The sequence below is a fragment of the Hyalella azteca genome, unplaced genomic scaffold, assembly GCF_000764305.2.
Source record: "Hyalella azteca isolate HAZT.00-mixed unplaced genomic scaffold, Hazt_2.0.2 contig10360, whole genome shotgun sequence".
NCBI lineage: Eukaryota > Metazoa > Arthropoda > Malacostraca > Amphipoda > Hyalellidae > Hyalella > Hyalella azteca.
The window spans coordinates 7,724-18,875 of record NW_025940402.1 but is presented as its reverse complement, the minus strand read 5'-3'; the positions used below and the strand labels follow the sequence as shown (position 1 = coordinate 18,875).

Genomic DNA, 11,152 nt, shown 5'->3' with positions numbered 1-11,152 from the left:
AGGAAAACGGGTTACGTAGCTGTAAGAAAACGGGTTACGTAGGAGGGGGCAAAAAATTTTTTCCCGTATCCATTATATCCTTACAGAGAAGGTCGTTCATAGGCTACCTGCAGAATTTTCAGTTCAATTTTTGCCCTTACATGGGAAATTACTTCGAGTATCAATTAAGCGAAAGGCGCCAATAAAAAGGATCGAATATGAGGATAGTTTATTACAGCTTATAATGCAAAGAAGATGAGTGAATGTGATTTCTTAGGTAAAGAATTTGGGGACACGAGCTTGGGAGCTGTGGGTACAAGTTTATGGTTGTACTTGCTATTATTCAGCTGGCTAACACTATATAAAGGAGACAAAGACACAGCAGATCTCATAGAAGTTGTTTTCGATCTAATTGATCGGTAGTGAATTATCTGAAACGTCCTTATAACGGTTCCTTGGGACCTCATCATGGAGATATATCATCATTGACGCATTTCTTACTATAGTAATTCATCATTGGGCATTTCATCCTTGACATATTCTATCACTATATCAATTCATCATGGGGCATTTCAACTTTGGCGTATTTCATCTCCGACACATTTCATCACCAATTTTCAACAATTCTCTATCGATCAATTCCACCGAAAAATTGCCTTTTTGACACCGGAATACGCCAGTCCGTGATCGATAGGCCCCAATAATGTTTTTAAAATGGACAAAATTTCTTGGAAAGCGTTCTATATATTTTGAACGTTGCAGACAATTCTCTATCAATTGGTCTATCAATAAATCAAATTTTCTGAAACCCTGATGTTCTGACTGGAAAAATTATTCAAAGTACGATTTGTAAATATGACGTACAAGATTTCAAGTGAGCTCGAAGTTTGAGATAATTCGCCATGGTTGAACTATAAACTACTGAACTACTAAAATAACCATGATAATTCGCAACCTTATTTTTTAGTGTCCCCAGGCCCGCTGTCGCTCTTCGTCCGCATTTTAGTCATACGGTCCGGGTTAGCGGAATGATGCGGGCCTGAAATTTAGTCAGTAGTCTGTACTCTGAGAGAGTCCGCGGCGTTCATACGGCAAACATCTTCATATTGTGCTCTGTGAATCGTGAATCGTGATCAACGTAACGATCTCTTTTGCGTTTAAACATATTATTGTAAACTATTACAGTTATACATTCACTAATCACTAACTTGATTTTGTATTGCACTTTTCTTTATACCACGAGTATATTAGCTAAGTGTTCAATTTCAAGAACCCGGCTGGCTCTCTCGCCCCTCCCCCCTCCTCTTCTCGTCACGGGAAGAGGCAGTAGGTACTAGGTAGGAGTAGGTTTGCGAGCCAGCTAGAAATTAGATCAGTACAGGTAGCAAAAACTGGCTCGGTTTTGTCATTATTATTGATTCAATCATTATTGTATTTATGTGTGTTGTATAACTTGTATTAATTGCATTGTTTTTGTACTTCATTGATTGATTGTATTTGTAGCTATCTGTATCACAGTAGGCTATTCATCAACTGGTATAACTGTACTAGAATTTTGTGTACCTGTATTGCAATTTATAGTCCAGTGTATGCTACATATTCAACTTGATTCTTAATATTACTGTTTTTTTTTTTTCTGTACCTAATAAATCCATCTGACCTAAGTATTGGATGACCATTGTTGTTTCTTCTGTGTTTATCTGAAAAATTTTGTCTGCATCAAGATACCTGATACCATAATACCAGCACCATGCTGGGATCTGATCCCGACCTGCCTGAAGATGATGAAGAGGACATTATCCCAGAAACGCCAACACAAGGTACCTGTACCTCAAGTTTTCATGTGATCCCGCCACCTGGCTTGTTGCTAGATGACATGGAAATGAATGAACAGCCTTCAAATGGACTGGATGGTTACAACTTTTCTGCTAGAGCTGGCACAGAAGCACATCAGGTGACAAAACCCCAAAACTTAAGTGGACGCAAACGACAGAAGAGCATGGAATCAGAAGAAGAACTAGACAATTCAATGAATTCATTCAGCCCCTTAACAGGAACCAGTCCAAAACCAGTTGGACCATTCTCAAACAATAAGCACCTTAAAGCCTTTCCCTCAAATTTAACTTCTCAGTCAACAGGAAATCAAAATACAGTACTGATCAAGCAAACATCTTTGTACGCAAATAAAATCTCCCTAAACCCAGTCTTGGTTGCTAAAGAATTGAACAAAATAATTCAAGATTCTTCTGTCAAAGATAGTTATTTGGAAATACCAAGAAGATGAATCGCCAGTTATCTGGAAATACCAAGAAGAGGAACTATGCCAGCTATGAATCAAGACAGTTAAAAGATCTTTGGAAACCATGAAAATTGTAGCAGCAACCCAAGCAACTGCCATCTATCTGAAAATAATACCAGGAAAATCCTGAAATAACAGCCACCTCCTACAAGCAAGAAAAATTTGACTGTGGCTGCAAGTGGAAAAATTTGGAAAGCCAGCAATTAATGCCATGTCCAGGTGTGACAGTCGGCCTGCGTGAGGTCATCTCTTCACCTTCAACAAAGCACACACACACACTTAGCCTGGCCCTGGAATTGCAAACATTGGTAAGTCTGCTATAAATTATAACCATATTGCATTGAATGCATTCCCTATAATTCTTGCAAAACTGTTAGTTCTCTGCCTCATGTTGATGCCAGTAAACCCATTTATGCCTGGCATTCTACATATGATATACGGAAATAATAATACAGTATACCTAAGTTTAACCTAACCTAGGTCAGCTAACCTGTCAGTCTAAGTCCATCAAAAATTTTTTGCTGCTTACTGATGGTGGAAAGCTAAAAAAATTAATTGTTGTTGATTGTAGTGGCAAAGCAGAGAGTTTTTTTAGACTCTCCCTCAAGTTAATTTTTGAGTCCTATAAGTAGACCAGCAAAGTAATTCATGGATACCATACCAGCATTATCATACATAAGAAATTGGTTTAAATCTTGAGTAAATGAGGAAATTAAAAATGAACTGGTTCTAAAAAATCTCTGGTTTGTCACTATTTATTAATTGTATGACATTCAGTACTCTTTCCCCAAGCGAGTTTCAGCTGCCGATTAGAGATTGCATGTGGAGTTTGTCATACAGGAGCGCTCAAATAAATAGTGTTCATTCATAAGTTCTCCTGAGAAAGCATAGTGTCTTCACTCTTCAAAAAGGTAAGTTTTTCCAAATGTTAGAATAACTGTTTCATGTCATGAGGTGCATTGTGCACATAGTGGCAAACCAGTGATTTTTTAGAATCAGCTCATTTTTAATTTCCTCATTTACTTCAGATTTTAACAGATTTCTTATGTATGAAAATTCTGGTATCCAAGATACTTTACTGGTCTACTTATAGGACTCAAAAATGAACTTGAGGAAGAGTCTAAAAAACTCTCTGCTTTGCCACTATGATTGTGCATATTCTTATTGCGGATAGTAGAATAGGAATAGCCTTATACTAGATAAGTAATAGAGATATATCAAAATATTCAGCACATAAGGCGTGAGGAAATGCTAAACAACGGTGTGTCACTGTGTCGCCATGTCGGACTGTTGGTGTCCTACATGTAGGTTGCTAGGGGTATTGAATGAATGGTATGAACCTAGTTCACATGGGGAGTTTTGTTCAGTGCATTCATTTATTGGAAGAAACCTTCAGAATTTCTTTGCTTTATATCATAATGTACATATTTTTTCATGTATATTGATGTATGGATGTACTTTTTGAAATCAAGGTTTAGTTGCAGAGTGCCAAACATGGGTACATTGTGATAATAAGTTGCTAACTAAAATATCTAACTTGCACTATCAACACACTGCCAAATTTAGACTAATTCAGACAACAGACAGCAGACTTTTGTTCATAAACTCATAAGGTCTCTGTTTTGAACATATTCACTAAAAGATTAATCCTACAATGTTTCTAGAATTTCAACTTAGTTCCTGTCCGGTTGATAAATTCTATGGCCAACCTCAGGCCTACGCCAAGAGGGACAAGAATTGCTTAGCTACTTGACCGAATCGACGATGGTGAAGAACCAGACAATATAAATTACATTGAGCCTCCAGACAATGGTACAGAAATACTCACTGATTAGGAATCTGGGATGAAGAACCAGGAAATATCAATAACTTACCAGAAAGCATGCTTAGGGCTGCAGTTGTTGATTCAAATGGTTTTCATGAGTCACACATGGAAAATGAGAATCAATGACCACCCAAGAAAAGAACCAAGAAGCTATCTAGGCAAAGATGTTGGAAAATGCATGATATTGAGTGCAGAATGCCGGAATGGATGAATGCAGATGTAGAAAATCTCTATGGGGATGGTCTCGCTCTAGTAGAATTTTTTGAACTGTTTTTTTATGATAATTTGTTTGACATTATTGTTCACAAAAGAAACAGGTATGCATCTCAGAGAAATGAGAGCTCAGAGTCACAAGAGAAGAGATAAAAGTAGTTTTTTGAGGGGTGATGTAGATGGAATGGATGAAAAAGTATTGAAGTACAGAACAGCAATAAGAAATATAAAATGGTACCTACTCTTCCATTGTGTCATATATCATCGATGTTTCCATAAACAACACATGGCTTTTGAATAGAAGGAATAAAGATGCTGAGAAACTTGATCTGCTAGCGTTTCATACACCAGTTTTATCTAATTATCTTGAACACTATGCAAAACCAGAAAACCTCCACAGCAAGATTGCAAAGACCGTCTACCTGCTATAGAAGCAGAGCTGCAGTTACAACGTCAATTATTGGGTCATTCCTCTAGACAAGCAGACGCGCTGTGCACACAGTCACCAGAAGACTATAACAAGGTGTAAAAAGTGTGATAAAAGATTACATGTCAAGTGCTTCAAAAACTTCCCCACAAAGTAGATATGTAGTACTCTTTCTGTTGTAAGGCGTGGTCAATTTTGTGCTATTTTTGTTACGTATTGCCTGGCGTCCTATATATAGGACACCTTATATTTTTTATTTCCGACTGATTTTCTTGAATAAACTGGATCAATTATTTAATTATGTCGCAATGAAGCCATTTTATTAGTTTTTCCATTGTACATTCAATTTTTCTCACCTTTGGCATAAATGGGTTAATGCAGTTATTGGTTCTTCATGTATTCCTGTGTTATAGTTTATCCAAGCTTATATTGATTATTTAGATAATTTTGTTTGAATTTATTGCTCTTTCAGTATCATTCTAGTCCAGCTACCCTCACCCTGTGCTAATTCCAAGTTTTAACCTACCAGCCTACCAGCCTGAGTACCAGGTGAGCATGGTGAGGTAGGTTAGAATTAGAATATCAGAGTACCGTACTTCTTCATGTATTACTTCTCTCACATCACACTCTGATAGCTGGCATACAATCTGGGTAGGTAGCAATCAAAAGTAGGTTCAGTATTTGGTTTTCTGACCTAATATGAATGTCATGTGTGCCAGTTCATCTATTACCAATTCCTAATCCCTCCTGTTCATTGTTTCAGAACAAGTTTTGCTGAGGTTGAAGTAGATATATTGAATTAAAATGCAAGACGATGCAGCATCTACGTCCCAAACACCCAGTGTGTATGGAAGTTCATATTCAGAAGAAGAAAAGAGGTTAGTTGTGCTTGTAATATTGAGTATTTTGTCTCATTTAAATTGTTTAATTGATATGCTTTGTCAGAGTAAAATGTATTTCTTACATTTTCAGTCAACTTTTCTAAACACTTGGCTTCAATATAGAATAAATTTCTCCAATATCCTCTTGATGTTTCAGAAAGGAATAAGTATAAATGCACAACAGTCTTTACTATTAACCACTTGAATTGTCTCTTAGCTTATCTCTTGATGAATTGCCAAGACAAGAATTGTACTGACAATATTAGTGTTTGCAATCAATTTAATTCCTAAGAATTGAAAGCTGATAGTTGCTTCTGTATTGAAGGAAATATCTAAAGATATTATTGTTGCTTTGAAATTAAAATTCAATTTGAGCTTAAATTTTTCATCTGGAAATAGGAATACTGTCATACAATTGAATCAAATGCATTTACCATTGTTTTAACCCTTGGAAAAAAGATGCAGAAGAGAATCTAAGCCTTATTTCTCACCCCTATGCTGTTATAGTTCAACCCTGTGACTGTCATAAACAAAAATAATTTATAAAAATTACCAATGAAAGAAATATATTTTTCAATCTTTAAAAATTTATGTACCTATATGGGAACTTGATTTATATTTTCAGAAAGATTGTATGTTAAGTTATTCATTATGAAAATTGTATTAAGGGTTTTTCTGCAATGTTGGCAAATTTTGCATAAGCAATAGTTACCTGAAAAACTTGAGCAGTAAATAGGTGTCAGCTGACCTATCTTACGAATTATTGATTTATAAATACACAATTATTTCTAATTATCATATTTGTGATCAGGATTCTGGCACTCTGTGAGCAGTTCAAGCAAGGCATCACAGTATCCGTCATAGAGAATGATATGCCTCACCTCACCAAGCAAATGGTGGTTGATGCTCTTAATAAATTGTTGGCTAAGGTATGTAATTTTTTGCCATGTTTAGGCATCAATTTTATTTTTGTTCATCTTAGCACAAAGAATGTGAATTGTATAAGGTGGTACCTATATATTCATAGCAATGGACTTACATTGCCATATTATCCATGTGGTACACATTCATATTAATGTATCTTGTGAAGAATAAAAAGTCTACACTTCTAGCACAGAATATTTGCCTGAGTAATTTATTTTCAGAACAAACTTCAATTGCTGTCTAAACAAGATGGTAGCCTCCTATATAAGCTGAAGGACCCTGTATTGCTACATAAATTAAAAGGAGCCAATAAAGAAGAACAGGTATGATGATTTCCTCATATTTCATCTCTAATTTTCAAATTATTGTCAGCCAATTTTAGACTAAAATACACTATACACAGTTTGAGGCAAGTTGAAAGACAACAAGAGTAGTATGTAAGCCTTGATTTTGTCACTACAGCTAAAATGATTGATGCATTTCTTGTTTATTATTGAAATGTTGATTATTTGTTACTCCTCGGAAAATGAATTTATGATAACTACAAAGATGATTTTCCTATATACTGTACATGTATTTTGTCGCGCAAATAAATATAACCACTGTCACACATGTCTTTGGTAATTACAATAAGTTTGGAATCTGCTAGATCAAAAGTTCAGATATTTTCAGTGTTTTCCATTATATATATTTTGTTGTGCTGGCCTTTAAGAATTTTTATTTCCTTTATTTTGCCTGTGCAGGCAGTTTATGAGATCATAGAGCGGAGTGGCAGCTTTGGAATCTGGGCTCGCAAAATCAGGGCCGAGTCCAACCTCCATCTGAATGTGGTGGACCGCGTCCTGAAGAGACTTGAAAGCAAGAAATTAATAAAGAGCATAAATTCTGTGCAAGTAAGTATATATATTGTATATATATTTCACTTTTATGTGTAGAATAGGTTAATATGCTGATTCTTAATATTTTTTGGAGTATATGGATTCAAAATCATAGTGAGTGATATGAATATGCAATCATTTCGTATTGAATTTCTCAGCCTTGCACAACTTGAATATATGCCCACCTGATCCTATTAATTGATCAAAAATGCTCGTATCCATTTTAGAAATACGTCTCTATCCGTTTTTCTTGTTCTCTTGAAGGCTCCAAAGAAGAAGTTCTACCTGGTGAGCAGCATAGAGCCTGACCACAGCCTCACTGGTGGGGCGTTCTATTCAGACAATCAGTTTGACAGCAACTTTGTTGAGGTTCTCATGGACACGTGCTACAAGTTAGTCTCTTTTAATGGTTTCATTCGTTTTGTTACCTAAATTTCCTTTTATAAAGTCTTGCTGTTGATGTTTTAAATTCAGAAGAACGAGTTTAGGTTTTTTCATTGTTAATCAGTGAGCATTATAGTAGAGTTTGTTTATTTTTGTTGATGAACTGATGCGTAAAGATGGTGATCAAATTTATGACACAATATTTCTTATTCATTTGTCAACCAAAACTCAATTTACCATAACTGGTGAAGTGGTGATCCAACTACCATAACAACTGGTAATAAATTATGAATTTTCTCTGCTTGACAACAACACTCTGTGACTTGTTTCTGTTACTCCTGACAGTACCTATGTTTTCTTGTCAGATGAACTGACATAACTTCTGACTTCATCTAAAGCTATGTTAATTGTGCTATCGCCTATCAGATTTGACCAGTTTCTGTTACTCCTGACCTCAGTACCTATTTTTGTTTGTCAGATGAACTGACATAACTTCTGACTTCATCTAAAGCTTTGTTAATTGTGCTATCAGATATCTGGCGACAAAGCTGAAGTCAGCAGAAGCAGAGCACGGCAAAGACGGCCCCTTGACTGTCGTGAATGCAGCTAAGGTCACGTCTAAGGAGATGCAGGAATACATCGAGCGCGTCAAGCTCGCTAAGGTGAAGTGAGAGGGGACACTTGCACCTGAAGGCGGTGGGGGTAGGAGACACTTGCAACTGAAGGCTTCCTCCTCCTCTATAGAGGATAGAGGAGGAGAAGGGGGGGGGGATTGATGGCTGCGGGGTACCACTTGCTCAAGGGAAATGGGGCGAGGGAAGGGATGTTGTGTGGGGGTTACTATAAGGTTCCCAGAACCAAGAGGGATGTGTATAACTCCCCCCCCCCCCATCATCATTACGTGCTGTGTACAATGTACGTGTACACAATGTGCTGAGCTAATCATAATGAACACAATTTGCTGAGCTGACCGTAATTTGAACACAAAGTGCTGAGCTGACTGTGGTGTGCTGAGCAGATCGCGCTGAGCGTGCAGGACGTGGAGAAGCTGCTAGATACTCTCGAGCTGGACGGGGTGGTGAGGAGCTGCAGCGGGGGGTATGGGGGCAAGGCGGGGGGTGGGGGGGTCAAGTTGTGGCGCGCTGTCCCCGACTGCACCCCCACCCCCCACCTCCTCTACGCCCCCTGCGGCGTCTGTCCGGTAAGCACCTCCATGACGCGTGACGTCATGACCTTCTATGACATACGCAAGTGATATATTCTAAATTGTTTGTTCTCTATATGAACCCCGTATTCGTGATGCATTCTAAATTGTTTGTTCTCTGTATGAGCCCCGTATTCATGATGTATTCTAAATTGTGTGTTCTTGGCATGACTCCCGTATTCCTTGTGTGTCCTCTGTATGAGCCCCGTATTCATGATGTATTTTAAAGTGTTCGTTCTCTGTATGAGCCCCGTATTCATGATGTATTTTAAATTGTTCGTTCTCTGTATGAGCCCCGTATTCATGATGTATTCTAAATTGTTTCTTCTCCGTATGAGCCCCGCATTCATGACGTATTTTATATTGACGTTTTATTTATTTACTTTGTATGCCCCCATGTTGACATTCGTGTGTGGTGCAGATGGCTCACCGCTGCTGTGACATGGGCAGCATCACGCCCCAGTCCTGCCGCTACCTCGAGGAGTGGCTGCAGTAGGCCTGTGCTCAACCAGCCTAACGTCCACCTAGGCCTGTGTTCAACTTGCCTAACGTCCACCTAGGCCTGTGTTCAACCAGCCTAACGTCCACCTAGGCCTGTGTTCAACCAGCCTAACGTTCACTCAGGCCTGTGCTCGACCAGCCTAACGTCAACTCAGGAATGTGCTCAACCAGCCTAACGTCCACTCAGGCCTGTGCTTAACCAGCCTAACGTCCACCTAGACGACCCTACTAGTCAACTCGCCTTCGGTCGCCTAGTCCTCGTTTGGCTGTGTATTACCACCCAATAAACTATGCCTTTAGTCTGTGTTCATCAATTATTGCCCTGGCATCGCTAGCATTAATGAGGCGCTAGGCTGCTAGCCGTTCAGCTGTTAGCCTGGGGCCGGATTATCAAAACTTCGTAACTTTTTGTACTTACGACAAAAAAGTTTGTGGTACGTAAATACACCCTAATTTTGGCATTATCAAAACTTTCGTACGCAAGTCTTACCTAAAAGCCTAAATTTTTTTCCCGCGAAAATGTTTTTATAATACCACCTCTAGTATTACGTTGCCATAGCAATGCCACTCCTAAGTTGATTTTGCGTACTTACGAAGTTTTGATAATACGGCCCCTGGTGCCGCAAATATAGAGGGGCTGTTCATGTGCGTACCGTGTAAAACTATCGTGGCGGGATATTACTTGGATCTGAAATTAAATGTTCAGTGGGACAGTAGCGAAACATTGACTGATGGACTAAAATTGAATTCCACAATTGGTTAGTTAAAATTGAATGTAATAGGCACGAATTGGTTCATTATATTCTCTAAACTGAGTGGCATTGGGGTCCTACTCGTATATTCTATGTAAAATGTGCGTTTGAAGGGAGCTCTTGTCTAAATAGCATGTTAAGTCTATATTGTTCGTAGCATGATTAGGAGAACGGTATTCCGAAATTGCAGTAATTATCGGGCTCGTGCAACGTCCGGAACCTGCTAGTTTACTAAAGTATAATTGTAGTACCAATTTTTATGGTTTTGTGTAGATTGAAAAATAAATCTAGAAAAACATTACTTTGGTTGTTCGCGGAGTGGAAACCCCGATACGGGCTGAAAAATAGTAAGTTTTTACCAAGACGTATTTTTAAATTCTATTGTTATGCATTGACCGGAAAGACCAGACTAACGAATTTTAATCAAAATTGGTTTGCCAGGTTTGAAGATTATTGTGACTAACACATTATAATATTGTGAAGACGTTTGAATTGTTCACGTCTGCTTGGTGGTCACGCTAATCGCCGGTTAAAATTCCTACCCGAGGTTCAGTCCTTCGAATCAAAGGTTCACTGAGACATTGAAATTCCCAAAGCCCTACGATGACCGTAACGGGAGAGAGTCCGCGGCGTTCATACGGCAAACATCTTCATATTGTGCTCTGTGAATCGTGATCAACGTAACGATCTCTTTTGCGTTTAAACATATTATTGTAAACTATTACAGTTATACATTCACTAATCACTAACTTGATTTTGTATTGCACTTTTCTTTATACCACGAGTATATTAGCTAAGTGTTCAATTTCAAGAACCCGGCTGGCTCTCTCGCCCCTCCCCCCTCCTCTTCTCGTCACGGGAAGAGGCAGTAGGTAGGAGTAGGTT

At 38.3% G+C, this 11,152-nt stretch overlaps 1 protein-coding gene across 4 annotated transcripts; it reads left to right on the top strand.

The window, feature by feature from the left end:
- The first annotated feature begins 2,247 nt into the window (after positions 1 to 2,247).
- LOC108678085 (DNA-directed RNA polymerase III subunit RPC6-like) lies at positions 2,248 to 9,816 on the top strand. 4 transcript variants are annotated; one of them, XM_018166428.2, is made up of 10 exons: positions 2,248 to 2,586; positions 5,216 to 5,292; positions 5,507 to 5,621; positions 6,436 to 6,553; positions 6,770 to 6,871; positions 7,292 to 7,441; positions 7,691 to 7,818; positions 8,343 to 8,472; positions 8,829 to 9,011; positions 9,436 to 9,816. In XM_018166428.2, exons 3-10 carry the CDS (start codon positions 5,548 to 5,550, stop codon positions 9,508 to 9,510), a joined length of 960 nt encoding a protein of 319 aa, XP_018021917.1. In that variant the 5' UTR covers positions 2,248 to 2,586; positions 5,216 to 5,292; positions 5,507 to 5,547; the 3' UTR covers positions 9,511 to 9,816. The 4 variants fall into 4 exon arrangements, with proteins under 4 accessions (XP_018021917.1, XP_018021916.1, XP_047738367.1 ...); XM_047882411.1 differs by lacking the exon at positions 2,248 to 2,586 and adding an exon at positions 3,097 to 3,189; XM_018166427.2 differs by lacking the exon at positions 5,216 to 5,292.
- The last annotated feature ends 1,336 nt before the right edge of the window (positions 9,817 to 11,152 follow it).

Bases quoted from the DNA above. Each gene is read 5' to 3' on its own strand.
- LOC108678085 (XM_018166427.2), top strand. From the start codon at position 5,548: ATGCAAGACGATGCAGCATCTACGTCCCAAACACCCAGTGTGTATGGA. The intron at 7,442-7,690 runs GTAAGTATATAT...GTTCTCTTGAAG, and splicing joins AGAGCATAAATTCTGTGCAA to GCTCCAAAGAAGAAGTTCTA. The intron at 7,819-8,342 runs GTTAGTCTCTTT...TTGTGCTATCAG, and splicing joins CTCATGGACACGTGCTACAA to ATATCTGGCGACAAAGCTGA.